We start from the raw sequence: 13,848 nt of genomic DNA, 5'->3' as shown, positions 1-13,848 counted from the left end.
GATACAGAGGGCATAATTCGCTAAGAAAGAAAGTTATTTTCATTACACGTCTAAAATAAGAAAGTTCCCGGTAATAATTAGATTAGATTTGAATATATATAATTTCCTCTTACCTGAAACATTGAATTCCCATGAAAAATAGGTAATACAGTTTAAGGACTAGTTTTTATTTCAAAATGCAGAATGGTATTAATAACAGAGCCTGCAGACAGCTTCTCACTAGAAAGCCCTCTTAATCTCTTTGTGGATCCATATGCATAGGGATTATTTTCTCTCTCTTTTTTTTAAGGGATGCACTGGAAAAGCTTCAAAACATGGATGACACCTTTAGAAAACAAGTTGATGCAATTGTTGAAGCTCATCAAGCTGAAATAATACAGCTAGCAAATGAGAAGCAGAAATATATTGACTGTGCAAATTTAAAGGTACAGTAAGCTAAGATTTATTTTGATAATGTTAAATTATTATGGTTAAACAAATTAGATTTTTGGAAACTAAAAGAGGAAAGGTTGAACATTTTGATGACCTAACCTTTAAAGAACATATTACTAAAGTTATCCTGAATCTAGGCAACATTTCAATCATTAACAGATAATAACTCCAGGGAACTGAGTAGTAAGTTAAATCCCTGCTTGCAACACTCTATGATCTCAGCAGTCTCCATGAACATCCCTGTGGAAGTGCAATCTACACTGCCTGGAGAAAGTTCTTGGTGATCACTTCCCTGTTCATTAGGGCTTAAGCCAATCAGGTTTGTCATCTTGATAAAAATAAGTTTCTGGTGCTTCTGAGACAAACATCATGGGCTTTACCCTCATGAAGATCAAGGTATTTTAACAAACACACAAATATTCTGATATGATTACCTTTTTGAGATCCACTAGATTCAAAGATACTTAAGAACTTTTCATCAATTTTCAAGTGGTAATGAAAAAGCAACCAAAAAGAACTAAGGTATGTAAGATTCAGAAATAAGCAACCAAAAAACATTCAAGAACAGAGAGCACATAATGCAAGCTTACTCCGTAATCTCAGTACTCAGGGTGAGGCAGGAAGATCAAATATTTATGCCAGACTGGGCTAAACAGGAAGACCTGTCTCCAAAAAGCAGGAGAGGAGGGACTGAGAAGATGGCTCAGCTGTCGTGAGCATTGAGCTCTTAATGAGGCCCAGAGTTTAGATCCTAGCACTCATGTAACAAGGTTGCTGCACTCTATAAATGCCTATAACTAGGTCTGAGGGATCCAGTGCTATATTCTGGCTTCCACACACATTCACAAATGTGGTTACAGACAGTACTAACACATAAGAAAGTTTATATACAAAGGAAGAGTCACTGTCAGAATGTGCTTAAGGTAGAATTACCATTAGGACTCTGCAAGGAAATTTGACAGTCTTATTTAATCAATTATTAGGAGCATAATGACCATGTTATTTCACTTGCAGTCAGTAGTGACTTCAGGTATTTTGTTTAACATGATACAAAGATACTGTGGGCAATACAAAATAAAACATGAACTGGGCTTGCGGCTGAACGTACTGAGAGTATAATGTTGGACCTACTAGCAACATGATTTGGTAAAGAGGTAAAGAAATGCTTTCTTCTGTTGTTTTTGACAGACAGGAGACTTAGGAGAGTCTTACTACCTGAGGTTTATCACACGTTCAAGTCTGCGTTATGTTAGAAGTTACAAGCCTTTCTTTTCAGGATGATGCTGAGAGACTCCCTGATACTGCACAAGTCTGTTTCATGATGTAATAAGTTCTTGAGAATTCTTAAGTCCAAAGGCCCTGCTCCTGATTGTCCTGAAGATCGAAAGCAGTTGCTGTTCCCAAGCCTCTGAGATGAACAGAAAGGACATGGATGCTAAATTCTACCTGATTCTGATAGAGCCGGATTCACCGATTGGCTCATTATAAGCTTAAGTGGGTCTTTCATCCAACCGGAAATATGAGTCTTCCTCAGCCTCTGCTCTGATGCCATAAATTTGCCTTGTATACTAAAACAATAAAATCATTTTAAATTTTAAAAAAAAGTTAGAAAAATAGAACCAGAGCTTAAAAATAATAATTAGGCATATGAAGTATACAGAACTTGAGGCATCACTGATAGGTAAAAATTTAAAGCAGGAGAAGTTGGGGCTGGAGAGTTAGTTCAGCCTTTAAGAGCACTAGTCACTGTTGAAGAGGACCCAAGTTCTATCGCCAGCACCCACATGGCAGGTGACAAGCATCTATAACTCTAGTCCCAAGAGAGCCGATGCCCTTTTCTGACTTCCATGAGTCCTAACCATGCTTTTGCAAAACATGCATATATGCAGGCAAAACACTCTTACACAAAATAATAAAATCTAAAAAAAATTTTTTTAAATGAATAAATTAGGAAAAGTCATTTTCTAAGGGAAAAGAAATTAGGAGATCTTATTAAGGGAATGTAGTAGCAGAAAAAGATTGTTGCAGTAGCCGAATCTGTCAGACATGTTGAGCTAAATAGAAGAAAGTTTCAAGCAAAGGTCTGTAGTATGCAGTGCACAGATCTTGGGGAAATATGGGCTAAGAATGAATGGTAAAATTATATCGCAAAGAGAAAACACCACCAGAACTTTCAGAAATGCTGGAGGGACCACATTGAAAAGACTGATTTGGGAGGAAGCTTGTGTGAGTTGCAAGTCTTTGAGGTGTGGGTATTTTAAGTTAAACTCACCATTGACAGGCTGCTCAGGACAATGGGATGATGGAATCAGAAAACTAGGTTTCTGTTCTCTGTAAAATAGGAATTTCACATTTTCTAAACTCAAAATGTAGTTAAAATACATTACTTTATCCTTTGCAGGAGAATCTTATGAGGACTAAATAGGTAATACACATGAAAGTACTTTATATAGCTTTCCATTTTATCATTTGAAAAAAGTTGCATCTTACTAACTTCATTTAATGAATAACAACTTATAGAGTACATAAAATACATCGTTGACTTTTCAAAATGCACTTAAAATATTTTTAGAAAATTAAAATGTAAAATGTATACATTGGTTTAGGTTCAACAAGTTGAAGACGAAATGCGAGGACTTCTGGAAGAAACATGCAAGAACAAAAAAATGATGGAAGGAAAAATTAAGCAACTTGCTTGTGCTATAAGTGAGATACAGAAAGAAATGTGATGTTGGTGGGAACAAATTTAGTTGAAACGGACCAACAGACCTATTGTAAAAATGATTAAATACTGTAACAGTAGTAACTGCTATGACTTTGAAATGTCTCTTTCTACACATTTCATTATGAATATATTTAAGAGACTTGATGAAATATTGTATATGTGGGGTTTTTATAATAAAGTATTATTAATTATGTTGATTAGATGGACCTATCATAATAACTAGACTTAAAGCACTTTTCTTGTCTCTGTGCTGTACCTTGTTGATAATTACACACTTACAATTGACTATACAGTTTGCCTGTAGGAAAGATACAAAAATAATCATTGTTGAGGTTGTGCTAATACAGAACTAGTTGTATTTACAGGTTGTCCATTAGTTGATGCAACTCCTTTTAAAATGTCTATAAGATGTAGTGAAAAAATATTGAAAGTCTATAGGGTAAACAAAAATGTGTTCTCATTCAGAAAGGTTTAGCTATCTCCACATGACTCAGTTTCCTCTTTTTTGGTGCATTTGTTCATTAAAGATGAAGTGTATAGTTTTATAAATATTTCCTGACCTAGAAGAGCACAGCAGTCCACCCTCATTCAGAATTCCACTCACTGAGTGAAGAGATGTCTGACTCTGCAGCGGAAACATTCATCTCATTTCCTATCTAGTCTTGTATTGCTAATTCACTGTTGTCAACACTTATGTTGGTAAATAATGTCCTTACCCCTGTGCTGTTTCTGAGAGGAAGAAAGTATAACACATTCAAAAACTAATATTAATAAACTAAATTTTAAAAAGTAAATAGAACCCAAATAATCTTTAAATATTGCTGAAGAGAAGGTCTCATGGTGTTATTATAGCAGAGCTACATGCTTCAGTCAAATGGTAGGTTACAGTCTAATTCTTACCTGAACCAGTCAGTGCCTGACACTTGCAGTTTCATGCATCCATAATTTTTTTGTTGTTGTTGTCTAATGGCAAGCATGGAGTTGAGTTGGCACAGATATGTGAATGCAGATTCTGTAATACAGAGGATGTTTCAGGAAGGCTGTGGAACCTTTGGTGTTCTCTATAGAGGAAAACATTCCATGCACCTTGCTTAATTATTACCACATTGCACTCCTGAGTACTCCATTTCTGCTTGTTGACGGAGTACTGGGCTCCCCTATCTGTGAGATGAAGGAATAGAATGCTGAAGTTCACAATAGGAGGATAGATTATAGTATGATTGGATTGGTGTGTGTGTGTATGTGTGTGTGTGTGTGTAATTTTTATTTTTGTGGTTTTGCTTTTGTTTTTAGCAGGGGCAGGAGGAATCAGATAATCCATACATTCACTGAAATACCAGTTTTAGAAATCTTTCAGTTTTCTAAATCTAGGGGATTCTCCAAGAATCCTGTATCTACCAACTTATCTTCAGATCTAAATTCTTGACTTAAAAGCACCTCAACTTAATGCTCTTTGAACTTATATACTATAACATGAACTTGGGTTCTAATACATACTTACATCCCAACTTGGAACTCATTCATACAACTAACCAAATTCTCAAAGCCAGAATCCCCTCTCCAAGACCATTGAACTTTTCCTGAACGTTGATATTAGATTCAGAGGGCTAGTTGAGTACTTTGAGTAATATCTAGAAAAAAGTACCTACTGTTATCCATTGGAATCCTAATATACTTGTGCATGGGGTAGGATCCTGAATGTTTTCAAGGATAACAGATTAACCCTTCACTTCTTCATCAAAGTGTCCAGGAATACAGAGCAGTGCTCCCAACTCTAGTAGCTTTATGTATCACTCATGTGGCTAATGACAAATATCAGTAGGTTAGTATTATTCAAGCCATTTAAACATTCCTGAAACAAATAATAGAGAAATGTACATATAGTAGGGTAAAAGTAAAGTTGCCAACAATGGTAGCGGTTCAAATAACTATGGATGACTCATCTGACTTACATTTATGGGGATAGTATGCTATAAGCAGATGTGAAAGAATGGGAATGACAGAGTAGTCCTAATTATCTCTTGTTCTTCCTGCTGTAAATTTTCTTCTGCTCCCCGTTAGCCATACTGTTAGGGACAAGATATGGGTTTCAATGGCATCAGCTTCAGTAATGGACCACAATCTGGTTTTCCATTTTACCCACAAGAGTAGACTTTTGGGCTGCTGCAGTTTAAGTAGAAGTTTCCAATATATTCTTTTTATATTTTATTATTATCTTCTTTTCTGTATATGAATGATTAGCCTGCATATATATCTATGTACCACATGTGTGCCTGGTACCCATGTAGACCAGAAAATGGTATTAGATGCCCTGGACTCAGAATTGCAAATAGTTGTGTGCTGTCATATGGGTGGTAGAAACTGAACCCAGGGAGTCTATGCTCTTACCTCCTCTCCAGCCCCTTCACTATATTTTTGTTGAATTTGTTTTGTTATAACAAACACAAACTTATATTTCTTATATTTCAATGTGCATCATTTCTATGCATGAATATGATTTCAGGCTTCACTTATCATAAGTACTAGGATAGTGAAGGAGAAGATTAAAATTCTTATTGCTGAGCTGGTGAGATGGGTCAGCTCCTAAAGGTACTTGCTGCTAAACTTGAGTACCTGAGTTTGACCCCTGGGTTCACATGGTGGAAGAAAATTAACTCCCACAAATTGACCCCTGACCTCACACGTGTGTGAACACACAAATATAATACAATTTTAAAACCTTCAATTTCACAGTAGAGAAAGAAGACAAAAGGAAGGAAGGGAAACAAAGAAAGAATGAAAAAATAAAGGTAACTCAGGAGAGAGACAGCGAAAGCAAATGCAGGAAAGAAAGAAGGTGACCCAAGGAGTGAAATACCTATACCATTAAAATTAAGATACAAAAGAAAGAATTGAAGACACAAGAAGATCAAAAGATTACAAGGACTGGAAGAACTATGAAAATTATACTATCAAAAGCAGTATATAAATTCAATGCAACCCCCATCAAAATCCCAATGACATTCTTTTTGGTTTTTTTTTTTTTTTTTTTCGAGACAGGGTTTCTCTGTGTAGCCCTGGCTGTCCTGGAACTCACTCTGTAGACCAGGCTGGCCTCGAACTCAGAAATCCGCCTGCCTCTGCCTCCCAAGTGCTGGGATTAAAGGCGTGCGCCACCACCGCCCGGCCTCCCAATGACATTCTTTACCGAACTAGAAACGGTCCTAAAATTCATATGGCAGCACAAAAAGGCTCTGAATAGTTAAAGCAGTCCTTTTCAGAAACAATGGAAAATGAACAATACTTTATCTCCACTTACATAATAAAGCCTAGCAACAAAACAGCATAATGTTGACATAAAAATAAACATGTAGACCTAAGGAATATTCCAGAGGACTCAGAAGTAAATCCACAGAGCTAGACTCACCTAACATTTGATAAAGCTCTTGAAAATAAACATCAGAGAAGGAACAGCCCCTTTAACAAATGATGCTGGGAAAAGTGGGCTTATAAATGTAGGTGAAAGTAAGTCAATGTCAACTACCTTCCACAAAATCAATGCAAAAATGGATCAAGATTTTAATGTAAGATCTGCAACATTGAAGCTTGCAGAAGAAAACATAGCTGATGTATCTCAAAATATAAATATAGGCAAGCATTTTCTGAAAGACTCCAATAGCATGAGAAATAACTTTTAAGATTTACTAAAAATAAGAATTGCATGAAATTAAGTTTCTGCACAGCCAAAGAAATAACTGAGGGAGTGAGAAGATACCTTACCAAATGGGAGAACAGAAGCTTTGCTAACTACATATTAAGCACGGAATTAAATTAAAAAGTACATGAAGAACAATGAAAGTTTATCACCAAAAAATTCAAATCGTTTAGCCAATAAATAGGTTAAATGGTCAATATGTATCTGAAAATGTATTCAACATCCTTCACCATCAAGGAAATACAAATTAAAAGTGCTTTGCTAGTCCATACCACCCCAGTCAGAATGCTATCAATAAAATAAATGGTGGCTGGGCAGTGGTGGTCCACACCTTTAATTCCAACAGAGGCAAGCAGATCTCTGAGCTTAAGGCCAGCCTGATCTATAAAGCAACAGCCAAGGCTACACAGAGAAACTTTGTTTCAAAAAAATCAAAAAACAAGCAAAACATAAATAAATAAAAGGAGGAGCAAAGGAAAAACACGGAAAGAAGAGAAAGAACGAGAAAGGAAAAAATGCTGGTAAGGATGTGGAAAAGAGAAAAATGTTGGGAAGAAGAGTTTAATTTATCAATAATTGGGAGTGTCATTTCATGCAAGCACTTTGGAAATCAAGCATGGAGGTGCCTACCATAGAACACAGCTGTACACTCCTGGATATATACCCAAAGGATTATTAAGTGAAAATACCATACAGGTGATTATCAGTATTAGTCACTACGACTATGAAATGGATCAATAGATGAAGGGATAATGAAAATGTAGTATATAAACACAGTGGAATTTTATGCAGATGTAAATAAATAAAAATCACATGTGTTGGGAATTAGAATCATTGCTAAGCAAAATTAGATTCAAATAAAAATACATTTCTCATATGCAGAACTTAAATTTAAAACTATGTGTACATGCACATATGTGCATACATGTACATTTGTAAATCAGAATCAAGATGAGGGTAATGAAGAGGAGACCTTAAGGGGGCAGGAACTAAAGTAGTGGAATACATGTAATAGGAAAGCAGAAGGACTAAGGGGGCATAACAGCTGTAGAAGGGGAGGGCACAAGAAAAACCAGGGAGAGGATAATAAATGAAAACAGAATAGTGACATGTACATATGAGGATATCTTGATGAAAACCATTGCTATGAATGCTGCTTTTAAAGAAAATGTCAAAACATTCTCAGTTCCATTCAGAGCAAAAAAAAAGAAATTAATTATATACTATGTATGCTCCTTTTGTAAGTAGCTTTGAAAAGGCAAAAGAGAAGAGTATAAGACTAAAAATCATTCCACTGCACATTCTGTGTTTAAATACAGTCTGTACTTCCTGCTTGTAATTACTGGATATAGACTTTCAAAAGGTCTTTGCATTGTCTGTCAGATTGCTATGCCAGGAGTGCTGTGAGCAGGAGCATTCATCATGAGAGGATTAACTATCCTTGAAACATCTTTTAACCTAGAAAATGCAGAAGAGAAGTGTTTGTATGCTTCGAGCATTTGAAAGAAAAATAGCCAAATTTGAATTTAGAAATGTGACAATGAAGAGTTGTGATATAGAATCTCTTGATGGATTATTAGTGCAAGGGAGATCTAGCAGTTGAACATTGATATTATCTGTGATCATTGAATAAGATTATTTATTTTAAACTCAGTTATGCTTGAGGACATAACTCAGTATTAGGGCACTTAATTAGCATTCACAGGGCTCTGGGTTCAATCCTCAATCCTCAGTACTTCTTCCCCTACAGATGGGGGAATGGCAAGAAGGAGGAGGAGGAAGGAGAAGAAGAGGAGGAAGAAGAAGAAACAGTGTACTGCCATCATCAAATAAAAACTTATTTTCTTAACTATTTACTATATTATAACAGAGTGCACATTTTTAATTCTATGTATATACGAATGGTGTATGTGATGTTCCACAAATGTCATATACTGTAAATCCAATAAGCTGTGAACTAATAGATTATTCTCTTTATTACAAAATACTTGCAACTCATCCCTCAATTCAATCCTGAATTACAGTCATTTTCTAAAATGTATGAAAAATTACTAAGTACTATTACAACACGTCACAGTATAGTCCAGATAAATCTATGTGATTAACCTACATTTATTAAAAGATTGCTGGCCTGGAAATATTACTCTACAGGTCAAAGAAATGCAGGTTAGCTCCATTGTACTAACAAGTGCACAAACATCTGACTTGCAGCTTGCCAACTGGTTTGAACACTGACTTGAGGTAAAGATTTTTGAGGCCTTTCTCCAAAAAGGCACACATAAGTGTGTAGCAAGTTGATTCTTTTTTGAGTACTGTATCCTTTATAGCCACCCCCCAAAAAATTGGAAATCAAAATCAGACTAAAACTAAAGGCATGATGTTTTTAGTCACTTAATATTTGTTAAGTGAACAGTATGCAATAATAACCAGTAGTAGCATCTTAAAGGTTTTTTGTATTCTGGTTTCTAAATATTGCATTATGAGCAGAAATTTCAAAAAGGTCCAGCAGTATTAGAAAGATTTTTCACCATCAATCTCATTTTCAGCAATGTTTGGGGAAAAAGAAACATCATTATTTTTCACTGTGCTGTTCATTATTCACAGGGTGACTATGCACGTGAGGACTGAGACTGAAAAACACCACCCTCCAGGTCATGTTCTCATCTCAGTTGCGGATGTGCTTCTGAGAGCTTGGACTTAAGCACCGACATTGTTCTGTGTTTGACAATGCTGATGACAGTTGCACTGCTCTATATATTACGACTCACAAAGACTGAATTGTATTGTGTATAAATTTTACATCTATGAAATGTTTTTACAACAAATAAAAGAATAAAGGCAAAAGTCTACACTTATAACATTTTTCTCTCTGAAATTAGGGAAACAGTAGTTTAATTTTATTTTCAATATCAGGCAGCAAAAAAAAAGATTTTGATGGCTAATTGAAATGTTTGCTAATTAGTTAACACATTTATACTTGAGACCGAGAAAATTTAAACAAATTAATATTCTATTCTGGAAACCATAGTTACCAATCAAACTTTTAGAGTTGATAGTCATATTTCTCTTTTTAAAATATCTAAACTATTATATTAAAACGTGTTTACAAAATTACCCAGAAAATTATTGAAAAAGTAAAATTGTATGGTTGCTTTCCCAAAACTAATGTTTTGAAACTCTAATGCATCCCCTAAGCCCCAGCCCTCTCCTCCCTTATGATATTTGGAGATGCTTTATAAGATCATTACCATTAGATGTCATCATGAGAGGGAAGTTTGCATTAGCGCCTTTGTAGGAAGAGAAATCTAAAGCTATTCACTAGCCACTCAAAGACAAAGTGCAAAGAATCAATCTACCATTCACAAGCCAGCCAAAGGTTCCTAACCAGAACTCAGGAAGTTCTATGCCTTGATCTTAGACTTGCCGCTTCCTGAACTGTGAGACTATTTTCAGTTTAAATAACCAGTTTCTGATGTAGTAGGAAACATGAGCTAAGTAAGACACACAAAAATTGTCTTAGAAATAGCAATAATTTTATTTCACAGCAATTTCTGACCTAGTATATATAGCAGAATGATCCTTAATTAAAATCTCAAGAAACAAAACATATACAAACACATATACACACAAAACCACCAACGATAACGACAATGAAATAGCAAGAATTAACAATCATTGGTCATTGACATCTTTCAATAACAATGAACTCAATTCCCCAACAAAAAGACACAAAATAACAGAATGGATGCAAAACCATCCTGCATACAAGAAACATACTTCTACATCGAAGATAAACATTACCTTAGAGTAAAAGATTAGAAAACTTTTTCCAAACAAATGGCCCCAAGGAATGAGCTGGTGTAGCTGTTCTAATATTTATCAAGATAGACTTCAAACCAAAGTTAATCAAAAGAGATGTAGAAGGACACTTCATGCTCATCAAAGGAAAAATCCACCAAGATACCATTTCAACATCTATGTCCCAAATGAAAGAGCGCCCACATTTGTAAAAGAAACATTACTAAAGTTTAAACCACACATCAACCCTCACACATTGACAGCAGGAGACGTCAAAACCCCACTCTCACCAATGGATAGGTAATGCATGCATAAACTAAACAGAGAAATAATGGAGCTAATGTTATTAACCAAATGGACTTAACAGATATATACAGAACATTTCACCCAAACAAAATAATATACCTTTTCAGCACCTCATGGAATGTTCTCCAACACTGAACACTTACTTGGTCACAAAGCAAGTGTCAACAGATAAAAGAAAACTGAAATAACCTCCTGAATCCTATCAGAACAGATTAAAGGATTTCAGCAATGACAAATAACAGAAAGCCTACAAACTCATGAAAACTGAACTTTATACTGAATGACCACTGGCTTGCTAGAATTCAATGGAAATGAATTCACAACTACTCAAATTTGTGGGACATGCTTAAAGCTGTGCTAAGAGGAAAGTTCTTAGCACTATTTGCCTTCATAAAGAAATTAGATATTTTATACTAACAACAGCACACCTAAAAGCTCTAGAACAATAAGAAACAAATACACCCAAGGGGAGTAGAAGGCAGGAAATAATAAAACAGGGCTGAAATCAATAAAATAGAAACAGAGAACATTATGAAGAATCAATGAAACAGATTTGATTCTTTAAGAAAATCATCAACAAAGACAACAAAGACCCTTATCCTAACTAAAGGCAGAGAAGGATACCCAAATTAAAATCAGAAACAGAAAGGGGACATAACAAACACTAAGGTAATCCAAAGAATCATTAGGTCCTACTTCAAAAACCTGTATTACACAAAATTGGAAAATCTAAAAGAAATGAGCAGTTTTCTCAATGGATACCACTTACCAAAGTTAAATCAAGATCAGATAAACAACTTAAATAGACCTATAACCTCCAAGAAAATAGAAGCAGACATTAAAATTTCCCAACCAATAAAGGCCGAGAGCCAGAACATTTTAGCCCAGAATTCTATCAGAGTTTCAAAGAAAAACTAACATCAATACCCCAAAATTATCCCACAAAATAAAAAGAGAAGAAACATTGCCAAATTAATTTTATGAGGTTATAGTCACCCTGACACCTAATCCACACAAAGACTCATCAAAGGGAATAATACAGCCATTTTCCTCATGAACACTGATGTAAAAATATTCAATTAAAAAAAAATACAGGGCTGGAGAGATGGCTCAGAGGTTAAGAGCACTAACTGCTCTTCCATAAGTCCTGAGTTCAACTCCCAGCAACCACATGGTAGCTCACAACCATCTGTAATGGGGTCCGATGGCCTCCTCTGGTGTGTCTGAAGACAGCTACAGTGTATACATACACATAAATAAATCTTAAACAAACAAAAAACAAAGCAAACAAACAAAAAACAAATCCAAAGCCGATCATGGTGGTATATGCCTTTGACAGAGGCAGACAGGTCTCAGAGAGTGCAAGGTTAGCCTGTTCTACAAAGTGAATCCAGGATAGCCAGGGCTCTGTTATACAGAAAAGCCTTATCTTGAAAAAAAAAATCCAAGAACACATTAAAAAGATCATCCATGATGATCAAGTAGGCTTCATGCCAAACACATGGGAAATACTCAGTATATGAAAAATATTCATTGTAATCCACCGTATAAGAAAAGTGAAAGGAAAACATATGATCATCTTATTGGACACTGAAAAAAATTGACAAATTCAACACCCATTCATGATAAAAAATCTGTGAGAGTTCAGGGATATAAAGGACAAACCTAAACATAATAAAGGCAAGTCACAGCAAGTCTATAGAAAACATGAAATTAAATGGAGAGAAATTCAAAACAATTCCACTAAAATCAGGCACAAGGCAAGGTGGCCTACTCTCAATATCTATTCAATATTGTAATCAAAGGAGATCAAGGGATTCCAATTGGAAATGAATAAGTCAATTGCTGTTCACATATGGTATGTTATGCATAAGAGACCCCAAACATTTTACCAGACAATTCCTTCAGCTGATAAACACCTTCAGCAAAGTGACTGGATACAAAATTAACTTTAAAAAAAAAAACAACCAAAAACACCAAAAAAAAACCCACCAAAACCAACAACAATCAATAGCCCTCTTATATACAAATGACAAAAGGGACTAAGACAGAAATCAAGGAAATAATACCCTTCACAATAGCCACAAATACTACAAATCTTGGGTAACTCCAATCAAACAAGTGCAAGACCCATATGATAAAAACTTAAAGTCTTTGATGAAGAAAATTAAAGATTTCAGAAGATGGAATGATCTCTTATGTTTATGAATCAGTAGAGTGAACATAATGAAGATGTCTGTCCTAACAAAAGCAATCTACAGATTCAACACAATCCTCATTAAAATTCCAACAGAGTTCTTACAGACTTTGAAAGAACAATGTTCAACTTCATATGGGGGGGAGGGGAAGGGACCCAGGATAGTTAAACCAACCCTGTATAATCAAAGAGCATCTAGAGGTATCACCATCACTGATTTCAAGCAGTTTTACACAACAATAGTAATAAAAATTGCATGGTCTAGGCATAAAAATAGACATATTGATTAATGGAATTGAAGACCCAGAAGTAAATCCACACACCTATGTAATCTGATTTTTGACAAAGAAGCCAGAAATATACAATGGAAAAAAGAAAGCATTTTCAACAAATGGTGCTGGTTTGCCTGGATGTCTACATGTAGAAGAATAAAAATAGATTCATATCTATTACCCTGAACAAGTTGATCAAAGACCTTAACATGAAACCAGATACACTGAATCTAATAGAAGAGAAAGTGGGGAACAGCCTTGAAAGCACTGGCACAGAAGACAACTTCCTGAATAGAACACTGATAACACATGCACTAAAATCAACAATGATGAATAGGACCTCATGAAACTGAAAAGTTTCTATAAGGCAAAGGACACCATTGATAGGGGAAAAAAAGCAAGCAAGCAAGCAAACAAACAAACA

The 13,848-nt window shown here is 35.3% G+C and overlaps 1 protein-coding gene across 4 annotated transcripts in view; it reads left to right on the top strand.

Annotated features, from left to right (window-relative positions):
• Positions 1–9,706, top strand: part of Lrrcc1 (leucine rich repeat and coiled-coil centrosomal protein 1) — a 37,389-nt gene extending 27,683 nt beyond the window's left edge. The window contains exons 18-19 of one of the 4 annotated variants that reach the window (XM_028767468.1): positions 290–425; positions 9,456–9,706. In XM_028767468.1, coding sequence (XP_028623301.1) covers positions 290–425; positions 9,456–9,479 — 160 coding nt within the window. In that variant the 3' untranslated portion in view covers positions 9,480–9,706. Of the gene's footprint in view, positions 1–289; positions 426–1,708; positions 3,952–9,455 lie in introns of those variants that run through there. The other 3 variants (XM_028767449.1, XM_028767451.1, XM_028767458.1) reach the window with 3 other exon arrangements.
• The last annotated feature ends 4,142 nt before the right edge of the window (positions 9,707–13,848 follow it).

This window comes from Grammomys surdaster, unplaced genomic scaffold, assembly GCF_004785775.1.
Source record: "Grammomys surdaster isolate TR1022 unplaced genomic scaffold, NIH_TR_1.0 63, whole genome shotgun sequence".
Taxonomy (NCBI): domain Eukaryota; kingdom Metazoa; phylum Chordata; class Mammalia; order Rodentia; family Muridae; genus Grammomys; species Grammomys surdaster.
Note: the sequence above shows the minus strand (reverse complement) of the source record. Positions and strands in the feature narration are given on the sequence as shown.